The 21,590-nt window shown below is 36.9% G+C and overlaps 1 protein-coding gene across 2 annotated transcripts in view; it reads right to left on the bottom strand.

The window, feature by feature from the left end:
* arhgef12b (Rho guanine nucleotide exchange factor (GEF) 12b) overlaps positions 1-21,590 on the bottom strand; it is a 97,768-nt gene that overhangs the window by 2,306 nt on the left and 73,872 nt on the right. For both annotated transcript variants that reach the window (XM_073839419.1, XM_073839421.1), the window contains 22 exons: positions 19,049-19,081; positions 17,505-17,619; positions 17,307-17,412; positions 15,886-16,089; positions 14,726-14,870; positions 13,941-13,976; positions 12,905-13,059; positions 12,658-12,804; positions 12,478-12,563; positions 12,137-12,262; positions 11,874-11,988; positions 10,323-10,423; positions 10,157-10,234; positions 9,997-10,072; positions 8,726-8,893; positions 8,522-8,609; positions 7,931-8,008; positions 7,751-7,845; positions 6,596-6,856; positions 6,199-6,441; positions 2,722-2,948; positions 209-284 (listed from right to left, as the gene is read on the bottom strand). In XM_073839419.1, coding sequence (XP_073695520.1) covers positions 209-284; positions 2,722-2,948; positions 6,199-6,441; positions 6,596-6,856; positions 7,751-7,845; positions 7,931-8,008; positions 8,522-8,609; positions 8,726-8,893; positions 9,997-10,072; positions 10,157-10,234; positions 10,323-10,423; positions 11,874-11,988; positions 12,137-12,262; positions 12,478-12,563; positions 12,658-12,804; positions 12,905-13,059; positions 13,941-13,976; positions 14,726-14,870; positions 15,886-16,089; positions 17,307-17,412; positions 17,505-17,619; positions 19,049-19,081 — 2,759 coding nt within the window. The remainder of the gene's footprint in view (positions 1-208; positions 285-2,721; positions 2,949-6,198; positions 6,442-6,595; positions 6,857-7,750; positions 7,846-7,930; positions 8,009-8,521; positions 8,610-8,725; positions 8,894-9,996; positions 10,073-10,156; positions 10,235-10,322; positions 10,424-11,873; positions 11,989-12,136; positions 12,263-12,477; positions 12,564-12,657; positions 12,805-12,904; positions 13,060-13,940; positions 13,977-14,725; positions 14,871-15,885; positions 16,090-17,306; positions 17,413-17,504; positions 17,620-19,048; positions 19,082-21,590) is intronic.

Raw genomic sequence — 21,590 nt, 5'->3', positions numbered from 1 at the left:
AAATCCTGAAATGTTTTCCTCAAAAAAAAAAAAAAAAAAAAATGCTTTACGACTGAAGAAAGAAAGACGAACATTTTAGATGACAACATGTAAGTATAATCTTTCCGACAAGATTTGATAAGCACCATATGAAATAACTCTTTTAAGGCATCTATAATAACAGCACAATACACCAAACTATTAACATGTAGAACAAAAGCTGCACTACCTTTGTTTTCCTCTGTGTCAGTAGCAGTTTCCTCTGATAGCCTTTGGCGTAGCTGGTTATACTTGATTTCTGTATCCTGAAAAACAGATTAGAGTATTATTTAACATTTTTGTAAACAAATAAACCAAACAGGCAAAAAGTAATATTATCTGGACTATATATATATATATATATATATATATATATATATATATACACACACACACACACACACACACACACACAGTAATTACAACATGTTTTTTTTTTTAAACTATATACAGGATATTAGTTTTATAAATATTATTGAAATAATTTAAATTTGTTTAGCACTTTTTACAATAAATATATTTCCAAACAGCCAGTGATTTGCCTCTGATTTAAACTACAAGATTTAAACAGTAAAAATGTCAATGTTTTTTTTAAATAAGTTTTTTCTGCCACCAAGCATGCATTTATTTGATCCAAAGTACAGCAAAAGTAGTATAATTTCAAAATATTTTTACTATTTACAATAACTGCTTTCTATTTAAATATGTTTTAAGATATAATTTATTCCTGTGATCAAAACTGCATTTTCAGCATTGATCCTTCAGAAATCATTCTAATATGCTGATCTGCTGTTCAAGAAACATTTACTATTATTATTATCAATGTTTTTGTCAGGAGTCTTTGATGAATAGAAAGCTTTTGTAACATTATGTACACTATACTATTCAAAAGCTTGGAGTCAGTATAATTTTATTACATTTTTTTTTTTATAATTTAAGCATTTATAGAAAATAATACTTTTATTTAGCAAGGATGATTTAAATTAATCAAAAGTGATGATAAAGACATTTATAATGTTACAAAAGATTCTGTTCTTCTGAACTTTCTATTCAAGTAACCTGGAAAAAATGTTGACTGTTTTCAACATAATACTAATAAGTGTTTTTTGAGCAGCAATCAGCATATTAGAATAATTTCTGCAGGATCATTTAACACTGAAGACTGAAGTAATGATGCTAAAAATTCAGCTTTGAAATCACAGGATCAAAATTACATTTGAAAATATATTCAAAGAGAAAACTTATTTTAAATAATAAAAACATTATAAATTTTGACTGTTTTTACTTTGGATCAAATTAATGCAGGCTTGGTGAGCAGAGACTTCTTTAAAAAACCTTTAAAAATCTTACTGTCCAAAAACATGTGACTGGTAGTGTAGATGATAAAATATCAAAAAGTGTAACATATTTTAAAGAAAACTTGATGGACAGCTTTTAAGCACAATCTCACTAAGAGGTTTATCAGTTTTTTCAACAATAGTAAAAAGGGAAAAAAAAAAAGTCACGAGTCACATTCATAATGTGATAAACAACACCTGTGTTTACTTTTCTAGGACACTTGTGTGAACTTAAGAAGAACAACTGAGTTCATACATCCACTAAAACCACCTCATCACTAATTAAACATCATCGCAAAAATGACCCAGTTACTTCTGAGAAAAGATCTACCAGCAGTTGTAGAAGTAGAAGATACCATTAAAGCTTTGACATCTTATATAATGCATCAAAACTGATACATTAAATGAATTGAAAAACTAATATATTTGTTAGGGATGCGCCAAAATGAAAATTCTTGTCTGAAGCCAAACAAAATTACAAACTAGGCTGAAGGCCGATTACCGAACACTGTTTTTCCTCCCATGTATTTTGCCAATTTTTTTCACCATTGCATAAATTAAATAGCCAATATTTGCTTTTTACAGTTTTGTCTTGCTTTTCATAGAAACAAATCAAAACAACAATTTAAAAATCACAAAATATCACTGAACATTTTAACATTCCAGTAGACATTATATCCTACCAACAAAGCACAATTTAACATAAAATTAATAAGTTAGTAAAATAATATTCTTTGGTAATTTTTAAGACCCCCTTCTTGAATCAGGCATGTGTTTTTAATGTACAAATAAATGCAGCCTTGCTGAGCAAAGGAGAATGTTACTAAATCTATTAGTAGAGCTGTTGTAATGATTGTTATTATTATTGTTGTCTTTTTTATTTTATTTTACAAAACAACACTAAAATTACAATACTAACATTTATGAATGCTGACTTTTATTTTGGCGGAAACCCGCAAGAACACCTCAGTACAACTTTTTGCTGACAGCAGCAGATTTATGAATGATTCTCATCACGCAGATTTGTGCGTGTATTAGACAACATAACGCTCTGTAGTTTATTTACTAATGGTTTAAGGCCATTTCGTGATTTCAGTCATCATACAGTAACCAGCAACAACACCCCTTTCTCTTCTCATGGACGACATGCGATGAGATACTAAACAGTCTCGCAATGTCGGTGCTTGTAATGATTTTTGCGTCTTTCTCGGACAGTTTTAAATGCTTCCACACTGCCGACATGTTTGCTGCATTAGTCTGCGCCTCTATTTGATCGCGTCACGTCATTGTTCGGTACAATTTATTCGCTATTTTTGGCTGAATAATTTTGGTTGTCAAACATTCGGTCACCGAATCATCATGTCACCTTCAGATGCTGCAGGTTGGCCTGTAGAAGACGTAAATGTGTCATGATCTGTCTGTTGAGATTTGGTCCTCCACTGCTCTGAGAGGAGGAAGAGAGGAGCTTCTTCAAGTCAATGCCTGAGTCTCCTCCAGCCGCTGGCTCCCCGCTGTTGCCCTGCACATCATCATCTGTACAGCTCTCGCCTGAGCCGCCGTACACCTCCAGCACCATGTAACTGCCTGCAGCGACTTATAAAGAACAAAAAGGACAGTTACAGGATGTAGCCAACAGCATAATAGGATTCAATTAAATTAAAGCGGTCCTATTATGCTTTTTCACTTTTTGAACTTTAGCCAGTGTGTAGTGTGTATGTTTGCGTATAAAAACATCTACAAAAGTTACAAATCTCAAAGTCCACTCCAAAGGGAGATATTTAGTTTTTAAAAAATCCCTTTTTTTAAGAACTACAACGAACGGCTCCTTTGGACTACAGCGTTTGTTTTCCGGATGCTTTGATGTCTCAATGCGGTCCATTAGAATATTCAAATAAATCTGGCTGTTCGCCAATTGCAACACAGTGAGACTGCTAACCAATTACAGCACATTTAGTTTTTCGGAAGGCAGACCATCATCAAAACCCAGAACTAATCGAGCCATTTGTGCCAGCCTGGGAGGAAAGCTATTGTAATTATGTAAATTATGTAAAAAATAATGTTTTTCGAACCAACAAGCATGAGAGCATGTTCTAGTGCAGCGGTTTCCAATTCCAGTCCTCGCGACCCACCGCTCTGCACATTTTGTGTGTTTCACGCATCGCTTCCGACGTTTGTTCTATTCCAACGTTACTGCCCTTCGAAGTGGACATCACAGGATATTCCGCCATTATACATTAGTTCGAGGCGAGCGTATGTGTTCCATTTGAAGGTCATTAAAGCGTGCGAGACGTAAATTTAAAATGCATTTATGTACAGATGCACTTATGTCACACTTCTCTAGTAAGTTTCATCTGTGTGTGAAGACGCTACATGCGGTGACGTAGCGCAAATATGTGAATGAATGTTTCGAAGTATAGTAAACAGATTTCCCCCGCTTAGGGAGCAGGGAGCAATGAACACTTTGCAGGGACCATGTCAATCGGATCGCAGTTCCTGCACGGACCTCACTTCTAATGAGCTGGTTATCTGAATCAGGTGTGTTAACTAAGAGAGACATGCAAAATGTGCAGAGCGGTGAGGCGCGAGGACTGGAATTGGGAACCGCCGTTCTAGTGCACACCCAAAACGACCCCCCCCACTTTTTTGGAAATAGGCTTATTCTCCAACTCCCCCCCAAGTTAATAAGTTGAGTTTTACCATTTTGAAATCCATTCAGCCGTTCTTCTGTTCTGGTGATATCACTTTTAGCATAGCTTAGCATAGATCATTGAATCCTATGAGACCAATATAGCATTGTGTTCAAAAAGCACCAATGAGTTTTGATATTTGTCCTATTTAAAACTTGACTCTTCTGTAGTTATATCGTGTACTAATACCGGCGGAAAATGTAAAGATGCGATTTTCTAGGCCGATAAGATTATGAACTACACTCCCATTCCGGCGTATTAGTCAAGGAAGTTTGCTGCCGTAATTTGGACGCAGCAGGCACAGTAATATCACGCAGTGCCTGAAATTAGTAGAGATGTTCCGATACCCTTTTTTCCTTCCCGATACCGATTCCAATACCTGGGCTCGGGGTATCGGCCGATACCGAGTACTAATCCGATACCTGGGTGTGTAATTGTATATACAGCTGTAGATAATACTAATAAATTATTTTATTGTGTGCTTCAGACTTATTCCTTAATAAAACAAACATACAGTGATATATACAGTGAACTAGAGTATTTTTATTATATGACATACATTAAACTTTTATTATATGACATATACAGTGAACTAGAGTATTTTTATTATATGACATACATTTGACAGTAATATTTTTTCATATAGTTAGTATTACTAATCTGGTTTTCTGACGTACATCAGCCCTGTTTATAACAGAGAATTTTGGCCAGAATTTGAAAGATTCTCACTAGATCTCGCAGCAACCTTATTCATTGTGCGGCATTTTCAAATGCTCCTCACTGGATCTCGCAGCAGTAACAGTGTTGCAAAATCAACGTTGACTCCCGAATAAAGCTGTTCAGGGTTTGTGCAAGTTTGTTTGCATTGCAGTCCAAGCTGATAAACGGTCAGCGCTGAGCAGCTCAAACGTGTCGTGTTAGTTTCACTTTCGTTTCGCGTGCCATTTTATGTTTCTCATCTGAGACAGAAATGGCAGAGCTTATGAGTTGAACAACGCGGTGGTCGCGCCAGTGTGACCGCTCACGAAAATTAGTAACACTGGCAGAAAAATTGGTCAAAGTCTAGAGCCCTTTAATATTACCGCAAGTGTCCCGCGCGCTTCAGTACAAGGAGTAAACAAACCACGCGCCTGTACAATTCATTAACACAGAACCACGCATTAATTCATATTTAAACAGTCGGTTTTGGCTTAATATTAGTCCATATCACGATTTGATTTAAGTGTAATGAACTACCTTTGATTAATGCATCAAACTTTGACAAATTCCGTGACGTTCCGCGTTAAACTGTAAATTCCATTTTGACTGGATTCCGCGATTCCATCCGTGTTTTCGGCATCGCAGAAATCATAAAGCCCTACATATGAGACATGCCGCCGTTTTAGCGGACAAACTGCTAGCACATTTGTATTTCTTCTTCGCTGCTCTAAACAGTGGTTGCTTGTGGCAACACTGTTTGCATTCTGAGCCGTGAAGAAGAACTGGCTTCCGATTTGCTAGCGGGAATAACTTATATCTTAAGAAAATGGTATCGGATCGGTACGTGGGTTCAAGTACTCGCCGATTCCGATGCTAGATTTTTTTGTGGTATCGGCGGCATTTCCGATACTAGTATCGGAATCGGAACAACCCTAGAAATTAGTTCCCAGCTAGGTTAGCATTTGCACATGTGCTGCGTGATATTACTGCGCCTGTTTCGGCCATGTTACAGCAGCAAACTTCCTTGACTATTACGCCGGAATGGGAGTGTAGTTCCTAATCTTATCGGCCTAGAAAATCACAGCTTAACATTTTCTGCCGGTATTAGTACACGATATAACTACAGAAGAGTCACATTTTAAATAGGACAAATATCGAAACTCGTTGGTCATTTTTGAACATGATGCTATTGGTCTCATAGGATTCAATGATTTATGCTAAGCTATGCTAAAAGTGATATCACTAGAACAGGAGAACGGCTGAAAGGATTTCAAAACGGTAAAACTCAATTTATTAACTCGGGGGGGGGGGGGGCTGGGGGGTTGGAGAATAAGCCTATTTCCAAAAAAGTGGAGTGTTCCTTTAAGTGTGATAATGTGAAGTCAACCAGGCATTAGCATAAAATGATGTCTCCTCCATTTCATAAAGACTTTCAGGGAAAAAAAAGGTCAACACACCACAATCCTCAGACGTCTCAAAGAAGCCTGTGTCTCCGGAGGGCAGTTCCTGTGCGTTCTCCCCTCTGTTCTCGCCCCTCTCTGAGCCGTTCTCAACAGTTGGCCCAATCGCAGTGCTGTCCTCCGACCCCGGCTGAGAGCCCGTCCTCGCCACATTTTCTTGTTGCTCTCGTCTCTCTATGTCTCTGTCTGTGTCCTCCTGACTGGACATGTGGTTGATCAGGAGCTGCCTCAGTGCTGCCACTGGAAAACACACAGAAATTAGTTGAGAAATGGACAGACTTAGAGGGTTACAGTAAATCCAAGATTGTTAGATTCTAACAGATCCATACCTAGATGATTATTTACGTGTATTGGGAGAAGGACAGCTAGGACTATAGTCATGTCTTCTACTCACGTGTTCTGAGAGCTTCGACAGCTCTGAGTGGCTGGAGCTCAAAGGCCTCAGCCTCGTCCTCATCTATGGCGATGCCCAGCCTTGAGCGCTGCTTCAGGAATGTCAGTCGATCAGTCATATCGGCCACCACAAATGTTTCATCATCTTCAGCTTGATCCTGTATTGAATTTTCTTCCTCTTCTTCATCCTCCTCATCAGATTTGGTCTCAAATGGGTTAGTGCTACATGGCGTGGTTGGCATGACCTCAGTGCCATCTTTTTCTACAGAAAATACACAGCAATTTTTGTTTTTATTTAATAGTTTTTTTTAAAGATATTTTTGAGGATGGATACTGATACTGGATGTTGCAATTAACTACTTTATTGCCAGACTACTATTATGGCATGAATTTTAAGTCTCTTCTGTTCACCAAGCCTGCATTTATTTGATTCAAAATTTTCAAAATTCACTATTTAAAATACCTGTTTTCTATCTGAATACATTTTAAAATGTAATTTATTCCAAAGCTGAATTTTTAGCATTATTACTCCAGTCACATGATCTTTCAGATATTTTTGCTGCTGAAAAAAACATTATTATTATGTTGATATTACTCTTTGATGAATAGAAAGTTCAGAAGAACGGCATTTATCTGAACTAGAAATCTTTTGAAACATTATAAATGCCTTTATCATCACTTTTGATCAATTTAAAGCATCCTTGCTAAATAAAACAATACTATAAAAAAGAGAAGAAAATTATACTGACTAAGCTTTTGAATGGTATGGTGTATAATGTTACAAAAGTTTTTTATTTCAGATAAATTACAATCTTTGGATCTTTCTATTCATCAAAGAATCCTGGAAAAAAAAGTACTCTATATTGATCATAATAATAGTTTCTGAAACAGCAAATCAGCATTAGAATGATTTCTGAAGGATCATGTGACACTGAAGACTGAAGTGATGATGCTGAACATTTAGCTTTGCGTCACAGAAATAAATTACATTTTAAAATATATTCAAATATAAAACAGTTATTTTAAATAGTAAAAATATTTCTTAATATTACTGTTTTTGCTGTACTTTGGAACAAACAAATGCAGGCTTTGACTGGTAAAGTATATTTAGTCTCACAAACATCTTTAAAAAAAATAAATGAAAGAAATCGTTTACCTGGAGACTGAATGCTCACTAAAGAAATGGGCTCAGAGTCTTTGTTTAGTTTCTGAACATCAGAGTTTATCAACTCGACCGCTTCACGTTCCCCACTGCAAAACATATCATGTTTTATATCACCTTACTGCTTGTAAAACACTTCTCGTATTATATATGATGTAGAAACCTTAAACTCACTCAGTCTGAGGTAATGGAATGATGTTGTGTAGTTTGGTCTTCATGCAGTCTGCTCTTTGTGTGATCAGACACTGCCACCTAGTGATTGGCAAATCAAAGTGTTTTTTAACTTAAACTATTGTCATACAGTTGTCTGGATTTTTGGTTAATTGGTAATCCATTGTATACCTTTCTATCAAAGTTATCTGACATTATCAAGATGAATTTGTTCTAACATAGTTTAACTCTTGAGTTCCTGTCATATGTTATTACCATTTTCTAAACTATAGTGAATAAACTGTGATAACGTGAGAAATGTTAAAGGTGTCTGAATAAATTTTGGTTTCACTATAGAAATATTCTTATGGACAAATTACAAAAATCATATTACGAAAGTACTACAACTAAAATTAAAACCGAATACAAAGAAATAAAAGCGAAATATTAATAAGTATACAAAATAGTACTGGTAAACAACAACATCCATTGTTAATTCAGTTTTAGAGGCTAAACACACTGAGGTAAATTTTGTTCTTTTTAAATAACAGATACTTAAGAACATTCCAAAACAACAGATAAAATGGAACCATGGGTAAAAAGTGCAGAACTCACGTCTTTTGCTCCGATACAGTCTGGGCCATTAGTTCATAGATCTGGGCTCCATTATCAGACATGGAGAGCACAAAGAATGACCTGTTATCTGTAAAACATTCAGACAACAATGTTAGTTCAACTGACTTTTGAAAACCAATGAACACCTTTTATACAAGATGAGGTTTTTAAAACCCATTGTCTTTCAAAAGCAATGCTTCTTACCGGTGGCGACCGAGCGCACCATCACAGTACTGAGTTTGATGATGGGGCTGAAGATGTGTTTGGTCTCAGCGGTGCCTGCCAGATTCTTACTGTGGCATTTTAAGATTAGCTTCTCATCTTGCCTTTGAAGTAGCACCAATATATCCTCCAGCAGTAATGTGTACAGCTCTGAAAACACATGCATCATATGAAAACACTTCACAAAAATATTGCATTAAAGATGCCATATTATACACTTTTGCTGCATTCAATTTGTGCACTTATGTCGACTTATTAGTCAAAGTTTCTTGCAGTAAACCTTGACTAATTAGATTCTCAAAACCATGTCCTCCTCAGAATTAAACTGTTTTGCCACTGCATCTTTAAGAGATATTTATGCGAATAATCAATATACACTACCAGTCAAAAGTTTTTGAACAGTAAGATTTTTTTTAAGAATTCTCTTCTGTTTACCAAACCTGCATCCATTTGATCCAAAATACAGCAAAAGCAGTATTACTGTGAAATGTTTTTACTAAACTGCTTTCTATTTGAATATATTTTGAAATGTAATTTATTCCTGTGATCAAAGCTAAATTTTTAGCATCATTACTTCAGTCTTCAGTGTTAGAAATCATTTTAAATCAGAAATCATTATCAATACTTAAAACAGTTGAGTACTTTTTTCCCAAGATTCTTTGATGAACAGAAATATCCGAACAATAGCATTTATCTGAAATAAAATGCTTTTGTAACATTATACACTATACCATTCAAAAGCTTCAAAGGAGTCAGTATAATTATTATTTTTTTTGGGCCAAAGAAATGATAGAAATGAATACTTTTATTTAGCAAGGATGCTTTAAATTGATCAAAAGTGATGGTAAAGGCATTTATAATGTTGCAAAATATTTCTATTTCAGATAAATGCGGTTCTTCTGAACTTTCTATTCATCAAAGAAACCTGAAAAAATTCTACTCGGCTGTTTTCAACATAATAAAAATAATAATACATGTTTTTAAAGCAGCAAATCAGAATATTAGAATGATTTCTGAAGGATCATGTGACTGTGGAGTAATGATGCAAAAATTTCAGCTTTGAAATCACAGGAGTAAAATACATTTGAAAATATATTCAAATAGAAAATCAAATTTAAATAGTAAAACTTCTTAAAAAACTTGACTGGTAGTGTGATGATAATTCAAACTCCTGTTTTCAATTATGTCAGGCCTTAAAGACATTTCTAATTTGAATGTGGTCTACAGTGAATTTTGTGACAATCCACACCCACCAATAGTTTTATCTTTGTTGACCTTCCAGGACAGTGGTCCCTCATGCACCATCTTCCTCTTAGTCAAGTCCAGGCTCTAGATACAAAGCAAAACCAATTTGGTTTATTACAGTTACAGGTTCATCAAATGGATTCCATATACATAAATACTCAGTCTCACCTTGAATTCAGCGATCATGGGGTTCTCACTCTGTTTTAGTGAGGACAGGTCCAGTCGTCTCTGGTAGTCCTCCAACCTCTGGGGGCAGCAGAGGATCACGGATCAGCTCAGCATGTTTTAGTTTAACACTGATCTGAGCTCAGGTCTCACTGTGTGATTGACTCACCTGTTTGTTCTCGGCTTCCTTCACCTCCTGGTTGACGTGAGTGAGAATCTTTCGACAGCATTCGCCAGCCCGTTTCACTTTACTTCTCTCCTCAGGATCCTCTGCAGGCAAAATACACCAGTCAGTATACTAATCATCACTGGATAACTTGAAATGGCCATTGTAACATTTATGGCTGTTATTTTATGACTTCAGTTTCCTTTGTTGCCAGCTATTTTGACAATAATGGCTGTATGTCGAGTTATTTTCAGGGGAAAGTAAATCTATACTGCTATACAAGCTGCACATTGACTACTCTAAAAAATATATACTTTCATTTCTGGTTGCTGAAATGTAAGAGGTGTACTCACTTTTGTGAGATACTGTATATCAAAAAAACTGAAAATACCACTGACTGAAACTGCAGGGTCAAGTAAAGCCCGGTTCAGACTATACATTTTCGGTTACGACAGTCACTGTCAGATGACGCAATTTTGATTCATAAAATCTTGTCATGTTGTGAACAAGAAACATTGCAGACTACACGTTGCTACCTGATCACTCATCGTTTGCCCTCTAACAGCATGTTTTGTCCTGTTTTGTCATCAGAAAAGCCCAAAAAAGAAAGAAAACCTGACAGTGGACACAAATCTGGATTGCATGAAGAGGACAGTATTAACTGTCAAAGAGAACTGAGGTAACCCTTTTTTCACTCTGTCGCAGTAGTCCCTCAAGGAAACATCATAAATGCAGGAGTATTATTGTCATAGCTCTTCAAACATTACCTCCATTGTAAAATGGACCACCTAGCAGGACCGATACCATTGTCTCTCTTTCGTTTCGGCTTGTTTAAAAGCATATATGAAGGTGCTTCTGTGCTCTTATTGGCCAGTGTCACAGATATAATGGAATTTGTTGTGGACAATAGGAAAAAAAAATTAAACATAGTAGTCTTTTTGTGGTGACGTCATGAACCTGACCACAGACCTGGCATCAGTTGTCCACTATGACACACTACACGAGATGAAACGATTGAATCTTGCGTCCTGATGCCCATTGTTGTTTACAATTTCCCACAACCCTGCTGAAAAAACCAGCTAAAACCAGCCTAGGCTGGTTGGCTGGTCTTAGCTGGTTTAAGCTGGAAACGGCTGGTTTTAGCTAGTCTCCCAGCCTGGCCAGGCTGGTCAGGCTGGTTTTAGCTGGTGGTTTCCCAGCCTGACCAGGCTGGAAAAATGGCCAAAACCCCTCTAAAACCAGCCTGCCTCCCAGCTATGACCAGCTAAAACCAGGCTGGTTGACCAGCTAAAACCAGCCAACCAGCCTAGGCTGGTTTTAGCTGTTTTTTTCACCAGGGAACACCCTACGTCAAGGCTAAAATTGTGTAGTCTGAGTCAGCGCATATTTCTCACAGTACATATCCTGTGCACTAAAGCCTGTGACTGCCACTGTATTTCACTTCAACCATGAAACGTAATGCAGGTTAATGCATTTTGATGTTCGATATTGTGTATGTAACTGAAAGCAAGCACAATACAAGTGCCCTCTTAAATAAAGAAGAGGCTGCTGTACCTGTGTATTTGGCGATGTTCTCCAGCAAGAGGGGATACTTTGTGAGTCTTTGTGTTTCCACAGGAATAATGTCCTTCAACTGCAGCCTGCGACAATGTCGGTTACTCTCTGCTTCCTGCAATATAAACACTTCCATATTAATACTACATTTACTATATTTTACATCTGGAATGGTCCAACAGAAAACACACCTACACGTGACTGAATACAAGTAGAATTACATACAATTCTCAAAGCATCCACTGTGATATTAAGCCACTGACCTGTATGAAGGAGTTGAAACGCTGGTCTTTCTTCTGTTTGCTCTTGATGAGTTCCAGGGCGAAAGGCTGATTACTGCAGTACGTGCCTGCAGCTCTCTTGATCTTCGCCTCCTCTTCCCCACTGAACTGTGGGCAAAGACATGATTGGTATGAAACTTCCCTACTGGAAAATCTAATAGTTTAATTAGCTGGCCAAAACTAGTCAATTATGGTCACTAGCTGGTTTAGTTGCTAGATCAGACCAATCTGTAGCAGCAACAAACCAGCAACCAAGATCAAAAAACAGTTTGACTACCTTAGGCTAATACAATCTGTTTTTGCCAGCATTTGCGGCTCCTTACCCAGCAAAGCAGATCATCTCCTATTGAGTCAATGAGCGCTGTCTCATTTTTCTTCCGAACGGCGGTCATTTGTTCCGTTAAAGACACTGAAGTAAAACGAGAAGGAAGACGGTGTTTAAAGGAATGTTAACTTCAGAGGCGTTCAAGGATTTAGGGAGATTGTGAAGTTATGAGATTTACTGTGCAGCTGAACGATCTCCTCAAGGTTGCTGAAGATGTTTTTGATGTCTGCAGGAGGCAGGATGGCATCTCTGATCAGCGGCTGGTAAAACAAATTTTCCAGAACCTTCATCATTCGAACGTGTGCTCTCTCTGTGTAGAACAACTCTGTAAAAGCAATGACATAGAAGAAAAAAAAAGGAAAAATATTAGAAAAAAATTTGTTTTAGGGAGACACTTCATACAGTAAACCACACCAGTCACTTACCGTTGATGACTTCCTGTCTCTTGATTTCCTGAGGGCTAAGTGTGGACAGGACGTCTCTGCTCACCAGCGTCTGCCAATTAGGAGGCTCTAGATCCACCTCAGCACCCTGATCATCTTCACTCTGCACGTCTCCAGAGCCTAGCGGCTCCATCCTGCTGTATAAACACAACAAACGCAATGAAAACACGTCAACGCATATCTGATCATTTAAATTCATGAAACAGAGTCAAAGTCAAACTAAATTCTATCAACGCTGTCCCAAGTTTCATTAAAAAAGTAGCCAAAATTATTTTATATTACCAATCTTTTTTTTTGTTTTGTTTAGTGATAGTTGTTCATGAGTCTCTTGTTTATCCTGAACATTAAAACGGCATGCTGTTCTTCAGAAAAATCACTCAGGTCCCACAAATTCTTTGGTTTTTCAGCATTTTTGTGTATTGGAACCCTTTCCAACAATGACTATGATTTTGAGATCAATCTTCACAAACTGAGGGACTCATATGCAACTATTACAGAAGGTATAAATGCTCACTAATGCTTCAGAAAGAGGGGTGTAAACTTTTGAATGTTTTTTTGCCTAAATACAATATTTTTTCATTTAGTACTGTCCTTCAGAAGCTATAGAAGATACTTACATGTTTCCCAGAAGACAAAATAAGTTAAAAAAAAAAAAAAAAAAAGTTAAAAAGCTTTCACCCCTCGGCTCTTAATGCACCTTCTATTTTTGGTAAAATAATGAAAATTTTGCAGATTCTGCAGGCCGTATGTAAACTTCTGACTTCAACTGTATATTGTCATGTAAAACATATGTATATATGACATTTCTTACACAAAAACCTGGGGTCATTATGTTAGCGTTTGTGTGTAGTAAAACCCCACAACTGAGAACAAAGACTGAGAACACTAGTGAAAATTCTGTCTCATATATATATATATATATATATATATATATATATGCATGTATTGCCACATCAATGCCTGAATTGTTGTCTGAAATGGCCAAGAACTGGTCGTCCACGGAAGAGAGAGCACTCACCTCCTGTCAGGCCTTGGGGTGCCGGTGTCCTGCGTCCTGTAATGTAAATCACATTTCAGTTACCTACAGTAGTTAGAAACCCAACATCCCAAAAGCTGCATGTTGTCAGTGTTCCCTTTCTCTTCTCAAGAGCCCCAAGTCATGAGGCACAAGCTTCAATCTCTGTGTCTGTCCCAATAAGATCATTTACAAAGCAGAGCACCACAGAGCAAAGCTTTGTTTCAAACGTTGCATGTGCGTCGTCACTACAGAGACTTAAGGAACAAAAATAGCTGTAAGGCCTGTATCATGGCTGCTGAGACAGATGAGACCGCTCTTACCCTAAACAGTGTTTGCTCGTCTTAAAACCAAAATCCAAATCCAATGCAAAAGCATCTTTTTGGAGAAACAATTCAGCCCAGAACAGGAATGGATATTGAAGGGTTATTTAGACTATCATTTAAAAGTTTGTAATCAGTCATTTTTCTCCCTCTTATGCTCAGCAGGGCAACATTTATTTGATCAAAAATTCAGTACATACCTGTACAAACCTAATGTTTGAATGGCAGTGTGGTTCAGACTCAAACCAGTTTCAATAATTGCAATTTTATCTGATTAAAATGTGATATTTTGAAATTCAGTCACTATGATTATATTCTCATTCAGGATGCAAATTATATTCAGCCTCACACCTCCTGACGAGGACATACCAGCTAGTGACTGAGAAAATTGAAAACATAAATCTGTTTTATATGCAGTGTGAAAAAGTGTTTTTATTCATAAAAGTCTGGATGGACTTGACTCACTTGTCTGTCTCAGCTTCCTCCTCCTGTAGATGTTCCAGTGTACTGGTGCCGAAGTCAAAGTGAGTGTTTGGGGAAGACGAGTCCTGCGAATCTCCCGGGACGACACCATCTCCCAGTCTGGGTAGTGCAGAAGAGGGAAGTCCACCTAATCCACAGCCAGAGAGAGACAGTGTGTCAGAAAATGAAAAGCTCTTGGAATCAGTGCTAAAGAGAAGAAGCTTAATAAGGACAGACAATTTGAAACTTGCGTTTGACCACTGAAAGCTGAAACAAAAACAAACAAAAAAGCATTGCAGTCTATGGAGGGTCAGAAAGCTCTCGGATTTCATCAAAAACATTTTCATTTGTGTTCCGAAGATGAATGGTCTTACGGGTTTGAAACGACATGAGGGTAAGTAATTAATGACAGAATTTTCATTTTTGGGTAAACTATTTCTTTGACACACATTCAACTCACTTTTCATTGTTAGTTCATATTTACTCAGGTCTATTAAATAATATTAACAGATACAACATTTGATTCTGATAATGTACTAGCAAGTGTTGAAAATTAACATTACAACTAGGGATGCACCGATACGAATCGGCCGATAATGCTTGCGCGTTTTGTCAGTAAAGCCGGTTCTGTAATCAGCGGTAAATGCCATCAGGTGCGTGATTTCACGTTGAGCCGTATATACTACACACAGCCGTTGTTTACCAACGAGCTGCGCAAATCAATGTTCATTATCAGTGTGAATGTGCGCAGCTCGTCAGTGAACAACGGCTGTGTGTAGTATATACGGCTCAACGTGAAATCACGCACCTGATGGCATTTACCACTGATTACAGAACCGGCTTTACTGACAAAACGCGCAAGTGATCGGCCGATAAGGATCGGTGCATCCCTAATTACAACTAATAAATTCTTTGTGAAAATATTTTTATGAAAATGAAAACCTTATTGTTAGTTCATGTTAACTAACATACTAAACTAATGTTAACAAAAGGAACTCTAATTGTAAATAAGAAAACATGTATTGTTGATTTTCATTGGGGTGCTTTTCTCAGCCAAATCCTTAATCGACTGACAGCCCCAAAAATATCAAAAAAGATTTGGAGAAGGAAAACTTGTAAAAGCACAGACACTTGACAGCAATGATTTGCAAAGTGTCTCTCACCTGTCTCAGATTCTCGGCTGATGCTGTCTGTGCCCGGAGCTGCTGGAGCACTGTAAGGGGGTGACGTGACCAGGGCAGTGGTGCCATCTGAGCCCTCACTGGAATGACTGCTCCGTACGGGAGGAGACGACCCGTCTGACTGTTCTCCTATGCCCAATGGCTGAGGCTTTGACGGACGCTGCCTTGGCTCCAGAGCCCTGCTGACTGCAGGGCGAAAGAGAGAGAGAACAAAACCAGTGTCAGGGCGTGATAACATGGACGTAAAGAGTTGGAAGAGAATATATATACACAGGTGCATCTCAATAAATTAGAATGTTGTGGAAAAGTTCATTTATTTCGGTAATTCAACTCAAATTGTGAAACTCGTGTATTAAATAAATTCAATGCACACAGACTGTAGTTGAAGTCTTTGGTTCTTTTAATTGTCATGATTTGGCTCACATTTAACAAAAACCCACCAACTCACCATCTCAACAAATTAGAATATGGTGACATGCCAGTCAGCTAATCCACTCAAAACACCTGCAAAGGTCTCTCAGTTTGGTTCACTAAGCTACACAATCATGGGGAAGACTGCTGATCTGACAGTTGTCCAGAAGACAATCATTGACACAAGAAGGGTAAGCCACAAACATTCATTGCCAAAGAACCTTAGCATTGAGCCCTGAATGTTATATGGATCTTTAAAAATAAAGGAAATTAAGTTTAATTTATATCCATTTACTTATAACCATCCACTTATAACATTTCTCAAAGTTTGAGACATATTATTTAAAACTAAATCATAAAACTAAAATGTTTTCTATCATGACAACTCTCAGAAGATTTTAGCATAGTAATAGATATGACAGTGTTAATGTATTTGGTCTTTGCAGTATAGGTCTATGCTGCTGTTGGTTATTGCTGTTGTTCTAGATCATTGCTGCTGCTGTAAAGCAAGTATAGGAACTTGTTACTGCTGACACAATGCTATAAGTATTTAAGACATACTGCTGCTGCAAAAATAGCATATAAAAATAACCAGTAGCAGATCTATACAGGTGGAGCTGGTGATGTGGAGGGTTTCAGAGGTACTCTTGCATGCTGCAAAATGCTCTAGTGAATGCTAACCAGCCATTTAAATGTAAAGCAGCAAGCTCATTGGCTGTGCATGCAATATGAACCAATCAGCATTAATGACCCATTAGCCTGCGCCAACTAGAGTTTCACGATACAACTTGGTATAAACACAGAGACAAAAAAAAAGTTTTCTTTTGTCCCCGTCAATTACATTTGTTTTTATTAACGACCATATAGAATCAGAATCTTGTAACTTCTGAAATCACAAAATAAAATATATTATTTCAAATATAATTTTGCCTTTCAAGTCAAAAAGGTTGAGAACCACTAGTTTAACTGTTAAAATGAACCAATCAACTTACGTGCTGAAGTGTCATTCCTGCTAGGCCGTCTCTGAGGAAAGACACTAGGAAATCGTGGTTTCTTTGATTTCTCCTCGCTTCCATCTTTCTCAGGCTTTATAGTTTTCTGTTTAGAGAGCACAAAGACACTGGTTTGGTTTCTTTAGTTTCATGGAGTCACTTGGAAACGGAATAATTTTGTTTTCTAAGAGTTTGTACCTTTATCTTAGGAAAAAGATTCATTAGCTTGGGCTTATGCTCCAGCCCTCGAGACTCCTTCACTTTTACACCGAGCTGCTTCATATACGATACTATCACAAACTGCATGGTGCTACTGTGAAAGAGAATGACAGTGTGAGAAATAAATAATGTGAAATGTTACCAAGCCTGCATCTATTTGATACAAAATACAGCAAAAGCAGTATTACTGTGAAATGTTTTACTATTTTAAATAACTGCTTTCTAATTGAATATATTTTAAAATGTAATTTATTCCTGTGATTAAAGCTGAATTTTTAGCATTATTAATCCAGTCCTCAGTGTCACATGATCCTTCAGAAATCATTCTAATATGATGATTTTCTGTTCAAGAAACATTATTATTATTATTATTATTATAAATATTTAAAACAGTTGAGTATTTTTTTTTTTTTCGGATTCTTTAATGAATAGAAAAATCCAAAAATCAGCATTTATCTGAAATTAAGGTTTTTGTTTTGTACACTAAACCATTCAAAAGTCAGTATATGTTTTTTGGGTGGGGGAAGAAATTGATGATTTAGGATGATAAAGAGATTTATAATGTTACAAAAGCATTCTATTTCAGACAATACTGTTCTTCTGAACTTTTATATTCATCAAAGTCCACCGGCAAAAAATCTACTCAGCAGTTTTCAACATAATAATAAATGCTTTTGGAGCAGCAAAACAGAATATTAGAATGCCTTCTGAAGGATCATGTGAATGGAGTAATCATGCTAAAAATTCTGTTTAATAAATTACATTTTATTATATATTTAAATAGAAAGTAGTTATTTTCAAATAGTAAAAATATTTCTAAATGTTACTGTTTTTGCTGTGCTTTGGATCAAATAAACGCAGGCTTGATTCAGCCAAAATTAAATACTAGCTAATGTTTTTTGTTCTAATTTTTAAGCTAATCCTATTTTAGTTTAAAATGGACAATAGTGAGAAATCATTATCTGTCATTTCCAGCAGGGGGAGCAAGAGCTCAGTTCAGTCCATGCTGAAATACTTTACAGTGTGCAGAAAATTATTCTGACAGCTAGAACCCCAGCTGAAGAACTTACAAAGCTGTTCTCACAAACACTTACAAGCCAAACAGATGACTTGTACAATGCGTAACCGCAGTCAGTGCCAGAGCAGAAATAGCCCTCACAAGCTCCTGTCAGAGGCTTCATGAGGCTCCACTCTCTTGCATGCCATCTGGGCGGACACACAACGCCTCAGTCCCTGCTGCTGCCGCCCATATGGGCTCCTGACCGATCATATGCTGCAACTACACACCACTCACAAGACTGCAGCAAAAACTGGGAGGGAAACTACAGGGCTAGTGTGATTTATAGCTGGTTTTTGCCTTTAAAAAAAATGTACATTTTCATACATTTTACTAAATACTTAATTTCGGTGTGAACTTGGATTTTGTGTCAATCTATGAGGACACTGGACAGTGTTTTAGGGGTTAATATGGGGTGATGTAATATGTCGTTTATAGAGGGAGAGGACATGAGAATTCCCCTTACCACTTATCTTCCTCTGTGGCCTGTGACGTCAATCTGAAAGAAAACACAAGTTGCGATTTACTGAAGTGTAAGAGACACACACAACTTCCAGTGTGTTTTACTTCTCATTTGAATAGTGTAATGTGTGAATATGATTTAATCAATTTGGTTTAAACCTAAAGATGTTATCATATTATCAGTTTCTCAATGCTATAATATTAGTCTAAGTTTAATATTAGGAAAAATGTGAAACTGTTGTGTAATTGATGAATGGCTGATGCCAATATGTCATACGTAAACCTTGTTACTATTGTCCTTTTTAAAATAATGTAATATTTTATAAACCAATGAATTTAGTTAAAATGACATCATCCTTAGAGGAAGCTAGCACAACTAAGAAAAGAAAATGCTTCCTCTTTTATCACCGCTTTATTTCCATTTGTGTTATATTTGTCAGTTGGGAAACTTTTTTGTATTAAAAAGTGTATACAATGCTTACACCAGCATTATCTTAGAATTAATTATAGCATTACCATTCTGAGGGTATATACAGTTCTATGCAGACTGATCCCTTGCAAATATACAGTTGAAGTCAAAAGTTTACATACACCTTGCAGAATCTGCAAAATGTTAATTATTTTATCAAAATAAGAGGGATCATACAAAATGTTATTTTTTAATTTATTACTGACCTGAATAAGATATTTCACAGAAAATACGTTTACATATAGTCCAGAAGAGAAAATAATAGCTTTTATAAAAGTAATTTATAAAAATTACCCTGCTAAAAAGTTTACATACACTTGATTCTAATACTGTTTTGTCCTAAACAGTTAAACTGCCCGCTGGTTCTACAAATTCTTACTTTTTTTTTTCAGCATTTCAGTGTATTTGAACCCTTTCCAACAATGACTATGATTTTGAGATCCATCTTTTCACACTGAGAACAGCTGAGGGACTCAACTATTACAGAAGGTTTCAAACGCTGATGCATTAAAAGACGGGGGTAAAAACATTTTGAATTTGAAGATCAGGGTAAATGGCATTGAAACTGCTGTTTTGAATGCACGATAACTTTTTACTTTCACTTTTGAGATTTGTGATCGCACATGCTCTGTGTAACATTATACTACAGCAGCAGTACTTTGCACATTTGACAAGTTCAGATGCTTGTCAGCGGCGATCAGCATCTGCAAATCATTCGCCATCGTCCACGCAGTCGGCTCTACTTACACCGTTAGCTACACTTAGCTACCGCTAGCAAAAAGCTAACCGTGTCCCTTTAGTGCCTTTCTGAGTACAGACACCAACCCATTCCTAAACTTAACATCTCCTGCACAACCTGGAACATAACATTTATTTCCGTGATCTGCCATTTTGCTATTGTCCTCGCTTTGTTTTTTCACAATAGACTACCCGCAGAACTTCTGATGATTCGGCTATGCAAATGTTGGGGGCGTGACTATTAATGATCCCAAAACTATAACGTCATAGTCTGTGTTATGTTGGAATTGGCCTCTTTTTTAGTGGTCTTTTGCAAACACCAGATTTATGTAAGATGGAGGAAACAATGGTGTTTAAGACTCACGGTATGTCATGTCCATGTACAGTACTGTTATTATTCAACTATGCCAAGGTAAATGGGTCATTCCAGTTGGAATCATCAAATTTTGGAAAAGTTTCCCACCTGACCTCCTCAGATTTGTCGGAAAAAATCCATGTGATGGGTAATATGCCCAATAGATCATATACAAAATTTCAGATCTCTGCTGTGCATACTTTTTTCACAAAAAATCTGTAAAAAAGTTTGTTTTTTACCCCGTTTTGTCATCACAGTCTGAGTGACCATGTTCAGACAAATATCTCTAGAACTAGTTGTGCCAGGTCCATGAAATTTTCTGGGCTAAGAGTCCTAGTCCAGAACTGCATGAATTACAACTCACAGCATTGTTACTGAGTTTACACCTGAATGCTGGCCCTCTACTTTTCTTCGAAACTATTACTTTAAGGGTTTTCAGATGTCCATAGAAACCTCAATTTTCAATGTATAAGCATCAAACTTGGTAAATGGTCTGATATGTACCATGTCTTTCACATCCTTTGACATCAGACAATAGAGTCTTATGGATGTTGAGATATTAAGGTCCAAAAATTGAAAAACCTCATTTACACCAATGTTCAGAGCAATATTTCCGATATTTTATCAATAAGAACATGCTCTTTCAAAAAAAAAAAAGTTTCATGTTCACACCTGGTGTCATTCATGGGAAATGTTGCTCTGAACATTGGTGTAAATGAGGTTTTTCAATTTTTGGACCTTAATATCTCAACATCCATAAGACGCCATTGTCTGATGTCAAAGGATGTGAAAGACATGGTACATATCAGACCATTTACCAAGTTTGATGCTTATACATTGAAAATTGAGGTTTCTATGGACATCTGAAATCCCTTAAAGTAATAATTTCGAAGAAAAGTAGAGCGCCAACATTCAGGTGTAAATTCAGTAACAATGCTGTGAGTTGTAATTCATGCAGTTCTGGACTAGGACTCTTAGCCCCGA

Source organism: Garra rufa, chromosome 5 (genome assembly GCF_049309525.1).
Source record: "Garra rufa chromosome 5, GarRuf1.0, whole genome shotgun sequence".
Lineage (NCBI taxonomy): Eukaryota > Metazoa > Chordata > Actinopteri > Cypriniformes > Cyprinidae > Garra > Garra rufa.
This window is presented reverse-complemented; position numbering and strand designations above follow the sequence as displayed.